At 42.0% G+C, this 18648-nt stretch overlaps 1 protein-coding gene across 4 annotated transcripts in view; it reads right to left on the bottom strand.

Moving 5' to 3' along the window:
- Positions 1-15295, bottom strand: part of SCAI (suppressor of cancer cell invasion) — a 118028-nt gene extending 102733 nt beyond the window's left edge. For all 4 annotated transcript variants that reach the window (XR_002137097.2, XM_019728559.2, XM_074331003.1 and 1 more), the window contains exons 1-2: positions 15120-15295; positions 14363-14407 (exon numbers count right to left, since the gene is read on the bottom strand). Coding sequence is in view for 3 of the 4 variants with exons in the window: in XM_019728559.2 (XP_019584118.1) it covers positions 14363-14407; positions 15120-15172 (98 nt within the window). In the remaining variant the exon portion in view is untranslated. The remainder of the gene's footprint in view (positions 1-14362; positions 14408-15119) is intronic.
- Positions 15296-18648: the final 3353 nt, after the last annotated feature.

The raw sequence follows: 18648 nt of genomic DNA on the forward strand, positions 1-18648 counted from the left end.
AGCTGAGCTGCCTCTCGGATGGCTCAGTTGGTTGCAGTGCATCCTCTCAACCACAAGGTTGCCAGTTCGACTCCCGCAAGGGATGGTGGGCTGTGCCCCCTGCAACTAGTAATGGCAACTGGACCTGGAGCTAAGCTGCGCCCTCCACCACTAGGATAACAACTTGAAGCTGAAAGGCACCCTCCACAACTAAGATTGAAAGGACAACAACTTGACTTGGAAAAAAAGTCCTGGAAAGTACACATTGTTCCTCAATAAAGTCCTGTTCCCCTTACTCAATAAAATATTAAAAAAAAAAAAAAAAGCATTGACAAAAACACACAATGCCCCAAACACTTAAGATTATTGCATGTAAAGTATTCATCAATAAATTTAAAGGACTTATTTAAAAAACAACAACAGTCACAACAGGTTATATATTTGAGACATTACGTCCTAATCTATCAGTAAATGCCAGTCATTATCAAGAAATCCAAAAACCAGCACCTGTCCATCCCTGGTTTTGAAATTTCTCCATCCCCTTGTCCCTAATTCTTTTTCTCAAAGAGATCATTCTGGTCTTCACCTCTTAAGCAAATCTTTAAGCCTTGAAAAATCTATTAGGTTGGTGCAAAAGTAATTGCGGTTTTTGCAATTATTTTTAACCTTTAAACCGCAATTACTTTTGCACCAACCTAATAAAACACGTTTATTAATCACTTACTCCTTCAGGTTTCCCCAAATCCTTCCGTTCCTAACTTCTTAGGAGTATTTACTCCATTATTTCAGAATGCAACCTTTCTGCTGGTTATCTTTCCCCATCCTAGTCTAAAAAGAATAATGCCAATGACAGAGTAGTGATTAAACGAACAGCCAACATTTTGTGGCAGGCACTACCCCTTGTATGTACGTATCATTGAACTCTCACAACAACCCTATGAAGTAGATCCCATTTCACAGATGGAGAAACTGAGTTACAAAGGGGATGCTCCTTTCCAAGGTCACAGCTGGCCTGAATCATTCCAAACTCACTGCTTATTATCAACAAGCACACAACCTTCTAAATTAGAAGGACGTGGGAATGGAGTTATCTGGGAAGTGATATTATTGTCCAATTTTTGCTATTTTGTATTACCCTTTAATTAAATAAAAACATAATTTTTTAAATAAATATGTAAAATGAAGAGCCAATGACATAAAAATCTATAAGGGCAGAGGACACAGAATCCAATTTTCTCCTCTTATGGTACTAACAGTGCTTCTGAAGCTAGAAATACATCTTATTCTCACAGTTGAGGCAGTTTAATGTATAGTATGGTCTCTACGCCCAACTCTGGGGGCGAGGTGGAATACCAATTCAGATATGTTCCGCTGTGTAACTTAGTAGCTTAAAACAAGTCTGTTACATGCTCATGAATCTGTAGTCTAGGGAGGGCTTGGCAGGGGCAGCTCTTCTCTGCTCTACATGGGCACCCACTGGGGCAGCGTCATGGAGTCTGGGGATTAGCATCCGCTTTTGGGACGGGAAGGCTCACTCACAGGCTGGCAGGTGGATGCTGGGTGTCAGCTGGGAGCTCAGCTGGGGCTGAGGGCCAGGAGATTCAGTTTCTCTCTCACACAGGCCTCTCCTTTGAGCTCCTTACAGCAAAGCCTGGTAGCTAGGTTCCAAAAACGAGTATGCCAAGAGAGGAAGGTGGGAGTACATGGCATTTCTATGACCGAGCCCCAGAAGTCACGTAGTGTGGCTTGAGCCATGCTCCACTGGTGGCAACAGTTACAAGGGCCTGCCCTGGTTAAGAGAGGGGGACAACAGACCTCACCACTAGATGGGAGGAGTGTCAAGGTCACAGGAAGTACATGTGGCATGTAAGATACCACTGCAGACATCTTCGGGAAATACAATCCCTCACACCAATGGAATGGTTGGTTATGTGTCAGAATATATCAAAGCTGACTTTTTGTTAATAGTGTTTATAGTTTTTATTAAGTAGACATTTCCTGCAAAAAACTAGAGGCAAAGATATTGAAAACAATGCTCTGTAGTTCCTCCTCCCCTGTGAATTCATTCATAAAATGAAATCAATGGCCTACCAGTAATTAATTACCTTCAGGGTCAAATGGTAAAGAAAAATAGAAGAAAGGATAGTTAGGTACTTCCCGGGATAAAAAGAGTGATAAAATACACAAAGTGAGAAATCTCCCACTAAAAAGTAAACATATTTGAGATGGAAGAAACTTTTGGCGTCACTTAGTCTCCTGATTTTATTCTAGCAACTGCTAGAAAACTGAGCTTTTCTCATTTACCTTTCAATGATGGTTATGGAAACATCTTATTTTTAGTAAAATTCTAAATCCTAGAATGCATACATTTTATTTATTCAATTCCTTATTGTTACTGGCAGTAAAAACCCTTCAAAATGAAAAGCATCCAATATACCTTCAGAGTTAACAAGGTAAGGGACAAGCTGAGGCATCTGCATTGTTTCCAAGATGGGTTTATGGGCAGAGAGAACAGATTACGTAAGGACACTGGAATAAAGATGAATCAAACCCCTGGGACATGTGGAAAAGGTGTGACTAGAAACCAGCCAAAGCTCTGGGGACTTCTCCAGCATGCTATATACTACATCCTCTCTAAACCCATTCTTATACAAACCTTCCATAAGCCCAGTCCCTTCCCCACATATTAGAGCTAGAAATGGCTCCAGACAGATCTAATTCAGTGGTTTCCAATGTTTTTAAGTATAAGAACCTCTTTTTAAAAGTAAAAATTCTGTAGACACCCATATGACCGTCGCTGTGATTTTATCATGTTTATTGAGAAAAATCAATCGTGACAGAAGTACCATGAATTCATTCATGACCTCTACTAAATGCTACTGGTATTTTGTTACAAGGACATTTATATGCAATAGAACGTACACGAGACATTCAATTTAGATAAAATTCTTAGGAAACATTGACTACACGTCAGCGATTGGTAAACATGTGACTAAACCATATTTGAAAAGACCTGAGACGAAGGAATTTGTAAGGACTTCATTTTCAGTGGGACTGCTGCTGTGCTTGTGGTTGGACTCCATGACTAATCTCTTCCAACACAGACTCTGTCATTCTCGTGAATTATTAAAAGCATTCCCCTTCTTTTAAACTTATAGCTTAATGATTTAAAATTGGTTTGGGAGCATATTAGTGCATACACCTGTTTTATGAAAAAGTAAGAATCCTCTTACTTGTTGACGACAATTTTGTTGCCACTAGCAGGAGTTATCTCAATAGATAACTGGCTTGCTTACCTCTTGTACGACAGGCTAACGGCAACTATTCTAAACCTAAAATTTTTGTTTTTGGCAATTGTTCTCTAAAAATCCGTATGTGATCACTCTATCGTTTGGAAACGATCACAACAGCTTACAAGTCCTGACTGCCACCTTGCAGGCCTTTGGGGAACCATGTGTGAGCACCTTCGAGATGGGTCCCACCCAGAGAAGAACTCCCAGGAGACTGCCCCACAGGCCTGAGGTGTACATGGAGAGAGCACTGAAAAAAGAAACGCAGCTGCAAAGCAAGAATATAAAGAAGGGTGCCTACCCTGAAAGTAAAATGTTTGCAAAACAGCTTCCAAGTTTATGAAAACACAAACATAAACTTTGCTTTTAGCTTGTGGTGAAGATAGCCATTTCATGGCAGAGAAGAGAAGCCACAGCTAGTAATGCAGAAGCTATGACAGGTTTAGGGGCACTCTGGGAAACCTGGGAGGAAAGATAGTTAGGCCATAGAAATAACTAGGCTTATGTAGGTTCTCAGGAGAACCTAGTCAGGGTTCTCCTGAGAAACAGGGCCAGTAGAGGGTGTGAGTGTGTGTGTGTGTGTGTGTGTGTGTGCGTGCGTGCGTGTGTAAACAAACAGAGAATTAAGGAATTGGCTCACACAATTATGGAGGCTGAGAAGTCACAAGCTCTACAAGCTGGAGACCCAGGAGAGCCAATGGTGTGGTTCCAGTCCGAGTCTGAAGGCCTGAGCATCAGGAGAGCTGATGTTGTGAGTTATAGTCTGACAGCCAGTGGGCTCAAGACCCAAGAAGAGCACGGTTGCAACTTGAATCCAAAGGCAAGAAAAGACTGATGTGCCAACTCAAGCAGTGAGGCATGAGGCTCTCCCTCTCATGCAGCCTTTTCTTCTTCTCAGGCCTTCAGCTAATGAGAAGAGGCCCACCCGCACTGAGGAGGGCAACCTGCTTTACTCAATCTACTGTTTCAAACGCTCATCTCATCACCCCATGGACCAGTCAAGTTGACACATAAAATTAACCATCACAGCTTAATTGACTCTGATTTACCTATTCTTCCCAGAGAGCCTAGAAGAGGTTGAGAGCGTTAAAAACCTGGTGGCAGGTACCAGGCCGAAGAAAACTGACTCTTTACTGGGCAACTACCTTTGGCTCTTCCCTTAATAAGAGTCAAGATGACGATAGGCCGGTTGGCTCAGTTGTTAGAGCACAGTGCTCATAACACCAAGGTCACCAGTTCGATTCCCACATGGGCCAGTGAGCTGCGCCCTCCACAACTAGACTGAAAACAATGACCTGACTTGGAGCTGATGGTTCCTGGAAAAACACACTGTTCCCCAATATGCCCCAATTTAAAAAAATTTCTTTAAATAATAAGAGTCAAGATGAGCAGGGGATTACTTCCCAATCTGTGGGACAGAAGACCAGGCAAAGAAACAATGACTAAAGATGAAGAGTAAATGAATGGAGATTCCAATACTAGGACAGGACACAGCACACTGCCTCGAAGTAAACTGTCCTTCAATGCCTTTAAACAAAAGATAGCAGCTTGCCAAACACATACACCCCCATCAGAGACCTACCCAGGAGGAAAAGCTTAGCCAGAGAAAAAAGCTTAGCCCTTTGGGTACAATGGAGCCAGTGCTGGAAGAAAGGAGATGCTAAAAAACAAAAAACCACAGGCTCATAACACTCATATCATCCTTGTGAAGCCAGGATAAGTCAAGCCTTTGGCGAGAGCTGTAGTCCCCTCAAGGCACAACTAACGTAACAAGCTCACTCATGGCGTTGCTGGCAGGCCTTGCTTCCTTACCATGTAGCCCACCGCACAGGCTGCCTGAGAGTCTTCACAACATAGCAACTGGCTCCCTCTATCCAGGGCCGCCTCACATCGTGGCAGCTAGCCACCCCCAGAGCAAGTGATTCAGGAGAGAGAGTAAAAGAGTGTACCCAGGGCAGAAGCCGAAGTCTCCTGGTAACCTGACCTGGGAAGTTACCTGTCACCACTCCCGGAGTGAGTCACTAAGTCCAGCCCACATTCGAGGGGAGGAGAACTAAGCTCCATCTTTTAAAGAAAAAAGAATCAAAGAATTTGTGAACAGATCTTTAAAACCACCACAGGGACTAAAAGAATTACTGAAGAAAAACAGAAGTAGCTGGATAAGTTATTACCACATCAATGGATGTTTTATTCTCTCTCTACTCCCCAACCCCTGAGAAGATAGTCCTTGCCTCAGGGGAGGTTTGTGTTTGTTTTCTGAAAATGTGAGCTCCTTGAGGAGATTATGCTGAGGGCAGGGTGGAAAGATAGTACCTCTGAGGGCAGAAAGGTAGAAACAAGAAAAATGTGGTGACCATCTGAGAAGGGGCGGGGTTCTCTGGGACCCACAAAAAGAGAGGGGTTTGCCACTCCTCTTCCTAGCAGCACAGATGAATGACAAGTCCTGAGAGGGAAATGGGTGTGTGCTGCTCCTAGGAAAGCTGCAACCTCTAACCAGAATCCCCACCCCGCAACCATTCCTGCGCCTGAAGTTGGACACTAGACATTAAGAAGCCTTATCCTCTTAGACAATCGGCCACAAAGGACTGAAAGCTAACCTTCCACCTTCCTCCAGGGTCCACATAAGCTTCTCAGGTAATTGTATAACCCTAAGGAGGGGTGGAGGCCTATTCTTAATTACTGGGATTGAATTTTTCATCAATTTGGTGGAATTGGGAGGGGAGGCGGGTGTCAAAGACTGGATTTGATTTCACTTGAAGGAAATATTGTAATATGTCTTGGTTATCTGATTTTTGTGAAGTAAGATTCATACTTACCATATGATCAATAAATTTACTAACTTACGGATATTTTTTACAACTCATCAACCTCGGTGGTTTCAAAGAAAGTTCCAAACAAGTTGCTCCATCAAAACATTAAGATTTTTCCATTAGTAACATATTACACCAAAATTTCTCCAGGTTATACTCTCCTAATGTGTAGAATATTAAGCAATTAGTTACTATTCATGTGTATCTGTCTGGGTTTCCCTTCTACCCCACCCCCCGAAAAAACCTGGCCTGTAGGAAAGCCATCTATTTAGGTTAGGAATCCACAATTTCCATAAAAAATAAAAAATAAAAATCAATTCTACCTCTTGATCTCTCAACAGATCCAGCTATAAAATGAGCATTACAGATTACCTATATTTCAGGATCTTAACCTAAAATATAACTCCCAACGTGTGCTACTCAACATTTATCAAAATACCAAATGAAAAAAAATTACACTTATGTAAGATTATTGAATAACCTAGTACATAACCTATTCTTCTAGCTTTGTTGCTTTCAAAACTATTTTTACGTTATATAATCCCTTCTTTCAAATAGAATCTCAGGATCTAAAACATATAGTTTGGGGCAGAGTGACACCAAAAAACACACACCTCCATGGAGAATGGCCGATTCTCCGTCTGAGCAGAAAACATACAAGATGGGCCTGAACTAGCCTTCCAACCAGGAAGCAAGGAGTCGTGTCAAAAGGACCCAGGAGCCAATTCAAAGAGGCTTCCACTGGGCAAAGCTGGGTGACGAACAATTCAGATTCATTGTAGTATCCTAAGTTTGTCTGTATTTAAAATTTTCCGTATTAAAAATAGACAGACAGAAAGTAGAAGTAGGGCATTAGAGACTAGCCTGTTAACCTTCTGGCTGCTCCTAGCATCCCACCCTCCAGGGAGCCCCTGAATTAGTCCCAAGGAACTTTTGGGCTCTTGAACACCCTGGAAAATTACTGCTGGAGCTAGTCTAGGTTTTATTACTAAATGAAATATTACCATGAAAATGCTGAGTATCTTGACCATGGTAACGTGGGCCTCTGCAGGATCTGCCTCAGAAGTGGAGTTTGGCATCATGCACTAGGTTTTCACTGACACACGTTTTACCAAAGCCACTGCATTTCTGTAGGGCTGCTGCTGAAGTACACATGCCACAAGGAAGCTCTGTAAACACATGACACTCCCGTGTTTCAGTGTATACTGGAGAATTTTCTCCTAGTGTTCTGTGTAACTACCTGCAGGATCTCAGTTTCTCCCCAAAGAGTATAGAGATCTATCTCCCAGAGATAAACACTACTTGCTTGATGACTACCTACAGATAACACTGCTAAGAAAGAGAGCACATCTAAAGGACAGAAAGCAGTTTGGTCCGTGTTACTGTACCGTTCTTTTGTCTTCTTCGCATTTCACTCAACATGGTCTCTCTGGGTGATTTCACTCATTATTTCTCTCATGACTTGGACCATCAGGTGTTTGCTGATGACTTCTAAATCTGTGTCTCAAGCCCTACTCTCTCTTCTCAGCTCCAGACCCATGTTTTCACCTGCCTGGTTAGAGATGGTTCACTAAAGCACTTTATATTCCGCAGAGCCAAATAAACTCATAATCTTACCCTTCCAAACTTGCTCCTATATCTGCTGCCTCAATTAAAAGCATTCCCATCCAACCTATTAACAAAAGCTTCCCAAGGGGCAGCCGGATAACTCAGTTGGTTAGAGTGCGAGCTCTGAACAACAGGGTTGCCGGTTCGATTCCCACATGGGCCAGTGAGCTGCACCCTCTACAACTAGAGTGAAGACAACGAGCTGCCGCTGAGCTCCCAGATGGCTCAGTTGGGTAAGAGCGCTCCCAGATGGCTCAGTTGGGTAAGAGCGCGTGCTCTCAACAAGGCTGCCGGTTGGACTCCGCAAGGGATTGTGGGCTGCACCCCCTGCAACTAAGACTGAACACAGCACCTTGAGCTGAGCTGCAGCTGAGCTTCCAAGGGGCAGCCGGATGGCTCAGCTGCTCAGCTGGTTAGAGCTTGTGTGTAAAACAACAAGGTTGCCAGTTCAACTCCCACATGGGATGGTGGGCACCCCCGCCCCCCAACTAGATTGAAAAAAAATGGCAACTGGACTTGGAGCTGAGCTGTGCCCTCCACAACTAAGATTGAAAGGATAACAACTGGACTTGGAGCTGATGGGTTCTGGGAAAAAACACACTATTCCCCAATAAAGTCCTGGAAATACACACTGTTCCTCAATAGTCCTGTTCCCCTTCCCCAATAAAATCTTTTTTAAAAATAAGCTCCCCAAGAAACTGTGAAGCAAAGGGAAAGGCGAGCCATAGACTGGGAACAATATATGCAAAATTTAAACCTGATAAAGAACGGGTTTTCAGAATACATCAAGAACTCATAACTATATACAAAGACAAACAGCTGATTTTAAAAAATGGGCAAAAGAGCGGAACAGAAAATTCACAAAAGAAGTTACATGATGGCTCACAAATAAATGAAAAGATACTCAACATCATTAGTTGTCAGAGAAAGGCAAATTAAAAACATAATGATACATACGATACATATAGGTAGATATGTATCACTATACACCCCTACAGTAGCAAAGAATGGCAATGGTTTCAATGTGTCAAAATTTATCAAGTTGTACACTTTATATATGTATAGCTTGTTGTATGCCAATTATAGCTTAATAAAGCTGTTTAAAAAGAAAAAGAATGACCATACCAAGTATTGGTAAGGATATGGCACAAATGGAACCCCATACATTGCTGGCAGGAATGCAAAATGGTACAGCCCCTTTGGAAGACAGTCTAGCAATTTCTTAAAAAGCTAAACATACACTTGCCATATAACCCAGCAAGTCCACTCCGAGGCATTTACTCAAGATAAATGAAAACATGTCTGCACAAAAACTTCACTCAAATGTTCGTAACAGTTATATTCAAACTAGCCAAAAACTAGAAACAAGACAAATGCCCATCAACTGGATAAACAGACTGTGGTAAAATCACCCAGTAGCATGCTCCTCAGTGATAAGAAATTTACTACAGTTACAAACAATAGCATGGATGCATCTCAAAGGCATTCCGCCAAGTGGAAGAAGCTAGACACAAAAGACTATATAATGAATGATTCACTTGTATGACGTTCCGGAAAAGATAAAGCCAGGGGAAAAAAGATCAGTGGTTGCCAGAACCATGACTGCAAACGAACATGAGCAAATGTGTGTGTGTGGGAACAATGACGGAAACGTCCTATACCATAACGGCAGCGGGTGGTTACACGACAGTGTACATTTGTCAGAAGTCATCAAACTGTATACTTAAAACTGGTGAATTTTATTATATGTAAATAATACCTCAATAAAGCTGATTTTTAAAAAGCCTGGAAGGAAAGGCCAAATAAAAATATTTAAGTGAATGATAGTCGTAGCTATCATTTACTGACTCCTTGATGTGCTTTACATTTCATTATTTCATTGAATCTTCTCAATAAGTCATTCATTGAATCAGCCAACAAAGGGATACTGAGAACCTATTACACGTGAGGCACTGATCTAGGTACCAGGAATAGAATAGTAAAGAAAACAGACCGAAAAAACCCACAACTCTGCACTCACACAGTTTATGTACTATTAGAGGAGAGGAATAATCCTGCAAGGTAAGTACTATCATGAATTGCATTACCTCTTTTTTGCAAAAGAGCAAACAGATTCACAGGTTAAATACGTACTTTGCCCAAGAGCCCAAACCTAGTATTTGGAAGAGCTGGGATTCAAACTCTAGTCCAGGACTCGTCAACCTCAGCATCACTGACAATCTGAGCTGGAAAATTCTTAGATGTGGGAAGCTTTCCCAGATACTGCGAGTGTTCGCTGCATTCCTGGTCTCTACCCACTAGATGCCCCCACTTGTTAACAACCAAAAATGTCTCCAGACCTTGCCAAATGCCCTCTGGAAGGCAAAATCGCCCCTCACTGAGAACCAGTTTAATCCCTAAAAACTGGCATCACAGCCCAAGCTTTTAAAAACGCCTTTCTCTCCACACCCGACACTGTCATGGCTCAGATCCTGAATTCAGCTCACCTAAGACCTCCTCACTAGTCAGGCCACATCCAGGCTCTATTCTGTCTTTTCAACAGTCACACTACTGCCAAAATTAACCTTCTAAACCTTCAGGTCCTAACAGAAATGTCTATGGAAACTGCCCTCACTATCAACATGCAGAATTACCAAAAACTCTTTGTAAATACACAAAGTCATTACACTGTCTCATTTCTTTGTTGTCTGTCTGCCCCTTGAATATATGAGCTTTTCCCCAGCAGGGGCCATAGCTCATTCATGTCTATTATCTCTAGTACCCAGAACTAGAAAGTATTTAAATATTCTTTGAATTGAAATATAATTCAAACAAATTACATACATCATCAAAATGCTTGAATCCCTTTGCTTTACATCACACACAAACAAACAAAAAACCCAAATCATACACTAAAGCTTTAATTAATGTGAATCCTAACCACACAAATTGGTCTTTTTCTTAGTAAGATCTGAAAGGATTCTCTCACTCATAACCCAAACGTTAGTAACAGTCACACTAGTCTTCAGAATTTTCCAAAAGCACACAGAGCTCGTTTCCTAACCTTAAAATTCCTTTCAGTGTAGTACAGTTTATCAAGGGCATTAAATAGTATCACATTATTTCAGACCACCCAAGCCCCACCCCACAGTAGCTGCCTCTTGCCAATTCATTTATTAGTTCCTTATAGTTGTATTATGTACCCCCTCAGTACTAGGGATACAAGGATGAACTAAGACAAAGAAATAAAAGTTTTAGTGGGGGGAAAAAGATACAAAGAAATAATAACAGCAGGATATGTTAACTGTATTATAGTTTAGTCTGCACTCGGGAGGTTCTCAAAAGATATTTCAGCAGCCCTAACTACCGTAATGTCTATCATAAAAGAATGGTTTAACAAGAATCCTAAAACAAAAATCATACTTTTGGCAACTATTTTCCAAAATGTAATAGGATATAAAGTATAAGAGTCAACAACTCTACACAGCAGGCCCATTCAAAGGGATACTTAAGGCTACATTCAGCAATTAATGCATTTGAAGTGCTCACCAGGAAGTTGTATCATTTGATACTGAGAATTTTTATGGCCACAGTATGCAATTGATAATAACAGTTACAAAAAATTACTGGCTACAACCATTATATCCTTTCTCTGTGATCCATGTTTAGGGTCTTAATTGGCCACTTCGTTGTCTATTTTTAGAGCAATCCCAGAATTGTTTTCTTAGGAAAATCTTGGTCTTGCCTATAGGGCTTCTTTAGAGACGTACGCTGGCTGTCCATTCATGCCAAAATCCTGACTTGATCAGCATCTGATCTTAATCAGACGTGCAGAATATGTGCCCTCATGATTCTTGACTGAGAAGCTAAGCTTACACTCATGGCTGCCTCATGGCTACCAAAACTTGGTTACAAGAAATAATTCTCCTTGGAAATTATTGGAGAATTATTTTAGGACTCATCCATTCAACAATTCAGTCAACAGTTCTAGTCTCGGTGCTGGGGATAAGCAAGAGTGCCTGTGGCTTATCAACCCCCTTTATCTCTGAACCAAGTCTAACTACCAGTGAGCCGCATACCTAAACCTAAACCACATTGCTTTGGCTCTCTGCAGGACATCCACTGGCACTACTTGAACCTGAACTGAGAAGCAGTATAAGAAGCAATCTCCAAAAACTCACTACTGTATTTATCATTGGGATTTCCCGTCCCACCCCCCACAAAACCAGTGACCCCCCCTTTGAAGAGCAGTGCAAGAAATTTCTCTCAGACCTAACAGCCAAAAAAGCTGTGCTTCTCTTGAACAACATGTGTCTGATTTTATAGACACCGTGAACCTGCACGATGGGCTTTATTTTCCTCTTTGCTTTGCTCTAGGAAACTCAGAGCCGTATATAGAACCCACCTTTAGGAACTTTCTAGTCTATAGACTAACTCTGCCATTGGTTTGATTTTATGATTCTTCTCTCATTTCTTCTTTGCCTTAATATCTTTATTTTTAATCCTTTAGATTGTATATATTTTGAAAAGAGGTGGGAAATAAAAGGCATTTGATGGCACCTAAAATTTATTGTTTACTTAATATGTGCCAGGCACTGTACCAAGCATGTAGCATTTTCATTACACAGATGAGGAAAGTGGGGCTCAGAGTTGTATTAACTTGCATATGATCTCACAACTTGTAATGGACAGAGCTAGGACTCAAATTCGGCCCAAACCATGATACCTAGGTGTATGTCCAGGCTATCAAGGGAGCAAACAAGGTAGAACAGAGGAAGGAGGAAGAAGGGGTGGATGTGACCTGAGTTAAGGCTTAAAGGAGGGAGCCTGCCAAGGGGTAAGGTGAAAGTATTCCAAAGAAAAAGAAACAATGTGAAAAAACCCAAAGCAAAGAGAAAACATAAGTTCCAGGAACAGCAAACAGAACAGAGCTACATCCAGCAATTAACTCATCACGAAGGGTTCAGCACAAAGTTATTTAATATTTGACATTTACTAGGTCCGTTATTGAGAATTCCCATGGCCACAGTACTGAACTGTGACTGGAAAGATAGGCAGAAGTGAAATAAAGACAGTCTCTTTCTTATGATTAGGCTAAAAGTCTGAATTATGTTTAATAAGCCATGAGGAACGTAGAAAAATCTTAAGCATGAGAATTACAAGATCATTCAACAATATGGTGAATGAATTAAGATTCTAGGTAGGGAACCTAGTCAGGCTACTCTAAGAGTCTGGCAATGGGGTAACAAGAGTTAAATAAGGGCTGTCAGAAACAAATGCAATGCAAGTCATGGATGTAATTTTTAATTTTCCAGTAGGTATTTGCAGAAAGTGGAAAGAATTTTAGTAATACTTTTATTTAATATAATACATCCAAAATGTTATTTCAGCATGTAATCAATATAAAAATTAGTAATGAGAAATTTTACTTTTTTTTTTTTTTGGTACTAACCTGAAATCTAGAGTGTTTTGTACTTAAAGCACACCTCACTTTGGACATTAAGTTTTCGCTGGAAATATTTGATCTGTATTTAGATTTCATAAAATTTACATATGAACAAAGTGTATCCCCATGCCCACGTTGTCCCTAACATACTGAAACATCTTCCAGTGAGTCAAGTATGTGTTTTTCAAATTTAAATTAGAGCTAATAATATTAAAAATTCGTAATATTAAGAATATTAAAAGTTCCTCAGTCATGCTTACCGCATTTCGAGTGCTCACCGGCCGTACATGGCTACCCTCCTGAACAGTACAGGACTAAAGAGTGACAAACGAACTAAAGCTGTTGGCACTTCCACCATCGGCATTTCATATCTACTTACTGTTGAGGTTTTCTGAGGTTTTACTAACATCGATCACTTACAAAGTTCTTACCAGGACTGTGACAGCAGTCCTACTGGCCACATCCTTACTGCTCTAGCTTACTTTCTCTAGGCCAGTGCCTACATCTGTGGAAAAGGAATCTCCGAATGACTGCACAGAATTGCTACATAGCACCTGACATGTTGAATGCACTCAGAAATGTTTGTAGAATGGATATATGCTCTTCTTCATTACTCAAGGAATAATTCACTTGTTTGCAGACTACTGAAGCCCTTTTTTCTATTTTCCTTCGGTTCAACTGTGTATTAGACTCTATGCACAATGAGAAAAGAAAAAGCAATAAGAAAACCTACTTTCAACTGTATATTTATCAGAAGCATTTAGAGTATAATGGTTAAATGCTTAAAATCTGCCGTCAGACTGCCTAGATTCAAATCCTGGTGCTATTATATATTAGATGCGTAATCTTGGTGAAAAATTGGCCTCTCTGTGCCTCAGTTCCCTCTTTTGCAAAACAACGGTAATGAAACACACTTTCTTGGGTGCTTCGAGGATTACAGAAAATAATAGACATATAAAGCGCTTGCACATAGTAGATGTTCGGTAAACATTAGTTTTTAAACAGCGGTGGTGAAGTTGAAATTATGGCTACAGTGAAAAACTAGGAATTCTCAATTACCTACGCCTCTTTCCCATATAATCTTAGATCACCCTCCCCCCAAAAAAGTCTTGCAGATAGTTGTATTCATTAAGAAAAGTGCTAAATAAAAAACTTAATCTATTGATAGTGTATTATTATGCAATATGGTACAGGTGTAGTCAAGCAAATGGAAAAACACGAAGCAAAATAGGAAGGCATTTTTGCCTTACCTGCTTTTTCGTTTTCGAGGTGGTTTCTCCACTGTGCCAGTCAGTCTGCAGAACAGATAAGATGGTAACTAAAAGTAATGTACAAAAACACATCTCCGGGCCCTACTGTGCCAATCAAGAACTCAACGTAGCACCCTCTGGGGCTACAGGCTGGCTAAGCCCATACCTGACCTTACAAAACGCCTTCGCTGTTTCCCCTAGTATTTACCAAGACCAAGCAATTCTGGGACTCACTGTTCCCCTGATGCCTGGTTAGCCCAAACCCTGTTCTGCCTCCTGGTCTCTCACTCCATCCTCAGCTCCTATTCGTCACAGCCCAGCTCCCCAAAAGCACCCACCACTACCTACTCATTGTCTGCCTCGTCACCCCCGCAAGCCCCTCCGGCCTTCCCTTTCCCGTGCCCACCCCCTCTAGAGCGTGCACAGCTCCTCCGAGCCCCGCCCCTCCAGGCCCCGCGCCCCCCGCATTCCACCGCCCCTACACGGGGCGCGCGCGCCCTGCCCCTCCCGGCCCAGTGCCCCCAGCCTCGCCCCTCCGCGCCTCTTCCCTCCCGAGCCCCTCCAGCCTCCAAGATGCGATCGCCGAGCAGCCCCTTTCCCCGCCCCTAGGTACCCCCGGAATCCCTCCAACCCAAACCCCCTGCCCCGCCAGTCTCTGTGCCCCGAATGCTTCACGGCCCCAAGCCGCTGCCCCTGGGCCCGCTCCAGTGCCCCATCCCCAACGCCAACCCCGACCTCCACCCTGCCCCCGCCCCACCTGGGGGCCAGGCGACTCCGCGGCTGCTGGGGCTGCCGGGCTCCTCTGACCATCCGGCTCCTGCTCCGCCGCGGGAGCTGCTCCGGCGGCCGCAGGGCTCGCTCGGGAAGCTGAAGCGGCGGAGGCTGGGGTAGGCGGAGAGGCGGGAGAAGGGCCTCGCGCCTCTGCCAGGCTTGCGGCGGGGCCCGCCTCCTCCGCGCCTCTTCTCGGCTCCCATTGGCTAGAGCTGTAATGTGGCTGAAAGCCTTATGATCGATTGGACGCTCGGGCCGTCATAGCCCTCCGCCTAGAGTTTGGTTGAGACTGCAGGTGGCGGCCGAGGTGCCTTCTCTAAGGGAAGGCAGAACAGGAGACCTAAGCGCCGCTGTGCGGCCGAAAGTAGAAACTGCATGTTGGGTGCCAGACACCTGCCGGCAGGTTCTGCTCGTTCTGCGTCCTGCATCCCACACACCTGCTGGCGTCCCCCAATACTGCACCACGCCAGGACCAAAAGACAAGCACTGTCGTTTCCCAAACTCCTCTGGCAGGTGCGACAGTGAGGCAACTCTCCAAAACGAGCTTCATTTTGAACCCCCTCGTTTGCGGTCCCTGGTTCTACATCATGCTGAATGAAATGCCCTCACAGCTCACAGATACCCTTCATTGAAGATGCAGCCAGAAAACTCAAAGAATCTACCAAAATAGAACGTGGTGTACTCAGTGCTCTGCGTAAAGGATAACAAGCTGGGGTGCACGCAGGCTTCCAAGAAAACAAGAGATTTTAATTGCCACGAAAAAAAATCAACACTGCCAACAATTGATATCGTAACTAAAAGCAGTGTGTTCCACTTTGAAAGGCCTAAATATAACTGATCTCCAAGTGTATGCTAACCATCTTGTGGCACTGCAGATGACTGTAACTTCTACGCCAGTTAAAATAAATTTCACTTCATTTTTATTGTTGACAGACTACCAGCACAGCAGCACAATGTTGTCTTCCCTCTTCTACTTGAACAAGGCCATCCTTGAAAATCACACGTAGCTCCTTAGTACATTATAAAATTCTTCCTTGAAGGCAGTATCCCCTCCAGCCTCTCTAGATTCCTTGTGTACACTTTGTGTTTGGTAGATCCTTGATATTTATTTGAAGCTGGGAGGAGGCATGAAACTTTCTCTTCAGCTACTTCCATTTTATTAGAACCGATTTTTATGTATCAATAATGTGACAGCCTAGAGTAGTGCATACCACCGGGTTGGGGACAAATCTCACTCATCTTCACAAATGGCAAAAATGAGGATACTACAGTTTTTCACAAAACCATTTATTCAGAGATGGCTCTTTTTACATCTTTGATGTCAAAAATGACCTTTGTTCTATGAAATGATGGTAAATTGTAGAGGGGTTTTTTAAATGACTATGACAAGGAAAAAATGTTGTCAAACATCTGTTGGTTCCCCAAATCACAGAAACACAAACCACTTCAATCCTAACTAACAGTATCCACCTGTACTATCACCAAGCCAGAAGGGGTCAAGCACCCCAGAATAATGTCAGACAAGACTAGAGGAGGTGAGCTAAAGGAGTTCTGGAGAGGATCATCAATTCACTAGATTAATCTTGAAATATCATTAATTATATTTCTTAAAATATAGATTACAATCCTCTGCCTGGTTTTCAAGTTCTTTCATAATCGGCCTCTCTGATACATGGTAGTTAACAAACCTGCAGCTATTCATTTCTCATGCCTTCCGAAGTCTTATCTTTGTGTCACGTCCAAGTTCTAGTATTCTCTGCATCTGTGCTTTTACTATATAAGAAATGCACATCCCATCACCCCAGTCCATACTTCCTCTTTTCAGCCTTCCCCAATTACTCTTACATCAAACATTTCTTCTCCAAATTTGTTTAATCAACATAAGCTATACTGTCAGCAATCATAATCATATGTTGCGTAGGGTTATTCTTATTTCCCAACGACACTGAATTTGGGCAAATAGTATGTTAGCAAGTACTCAATAAATAAAAGCTTTGGACCAGGGACTAAGAGCTTTTGGGGTGCTATTTTTAATCCTGTTATCAAACCTGTATGGTATTCGCTTCTTTTTAGATTCAGAGACCCCAAACATTATTGCTTCAAATTGCTTAAGACAGCTTAAGGTGTACTCTGGTATGCCCTACAAAGCTACAATTTCAGCTCTCCTGTGCAACCCTGGACAAGTTACCTATAATACTCTTTAAGCCTGTTTCCTCATCTGAAGGGAAAAAAAAGAAAGGTAATATAGTCATAGAGCCATACTAAGGGTACCACAAAATATGGTATGTGCACCGTTTAGCTAAGAGTGCGCAATACAGCAGAGCTGGGGTTTTTACCTACATCTGATCCCAAAGGCTATATTATTGCTAATATTCCATAATGCCTCCATGCAGTCTTTTCTATCCCATTCCCATTTACACACAAAAGCAGAATGCTGAGGACAATCGTGGGTGCCCAGGGATTACATGGAACATACTTATGTCATAAGCATTGTTGTTGACACACAATAAAATATCTTCATAAATTTCATGCATTTTTGAATTAAGAAAACATTTGAATGATCCAAACCAGCATAAGCATACTCATGAAGGTAAGAAAGGCACATATTCACCAACTGATCGACAAGGAGATAGAAAACTAATAAGAGGGGAACAAGGAAAAACTTTCCCCAAGCATCTACTATATTTGGTAGAATGCTAGGGGGCTTGCCAAATGCTTCTTTTTGTTGTTTTATAACTGTGTATTTTCTCAGCATGACTTTACACTGAAAATATACAATTGAAAGAGCTGTGACAATCTCGTGAAGCACAGTTCTGGGCACTGGACCCAGGATGCCTTTAAAGAAATGGAACACAGCTCAGAGTCAAATGCGGAACAAAAAAAAGTTTCACTTCTGTTTACTACTAGTCAAGCAACCAAGTGAAGGAATAAGCATTTTTTAATCTGTGTTATATAAAATGCTAGCTTCTTCTCGGGATACACTACAGACTATGTATTAGATAAAATTTTCTGACAAACTTCCTATAATATTTTTATTAATTTACACTGAGAGAATATAGCACCTTTCATCCAAAGAACTGAAGGTGCTTTACAAACATTAGCATTTGAAAAACAAGTACATTTAAAAATCTGGATTCTTGCTGTTAAATCTCTTCAACTCCAGGTACACAATTTTCTGGAGGCTGAGGAAAAGCAATTCTATTTCTCACAATGAAAGAGGCTCAGAAAGAGTTTAGATTTGCTTTCACAATATAGGCATTTTCCAAAACCTGGTGCTGGGCTTACAAAGCAAAAACACACAAATCTTAATGAACAATATTTCAAAAGCAAAACCCAGGGTTTAAGACGTCAAAATCTTCCACCAGTTCTAGACATCCAGACAGAGCAGGAGCTGATGTAGGTCACATATTAGATTTGCTCTTGATCCAGGCTTTTTAGGATCACACCCAAATGAACACATTTCAAGTCGTGAGACTTTTCAGGAAAAAAGCATTACTCTCTAAAAAGCTAGCCAA

This window comes from Rhinolophus sinicus, linkage group LG04 (genome assembly GCF_036562045.2).
Source record: "Rhinolophus sinicus isolate RSC01 linkage group LG04, ASM3656204v1, whole genome shotgun sequence".
In the NCBI taxonomy this organism is placed as follows: Eukaryota; Metazoa; Chordata; class Mammalia; order Chiroptera; family Rhinolophidae; genus Rhinolophus; species Rhinolophus sinicus.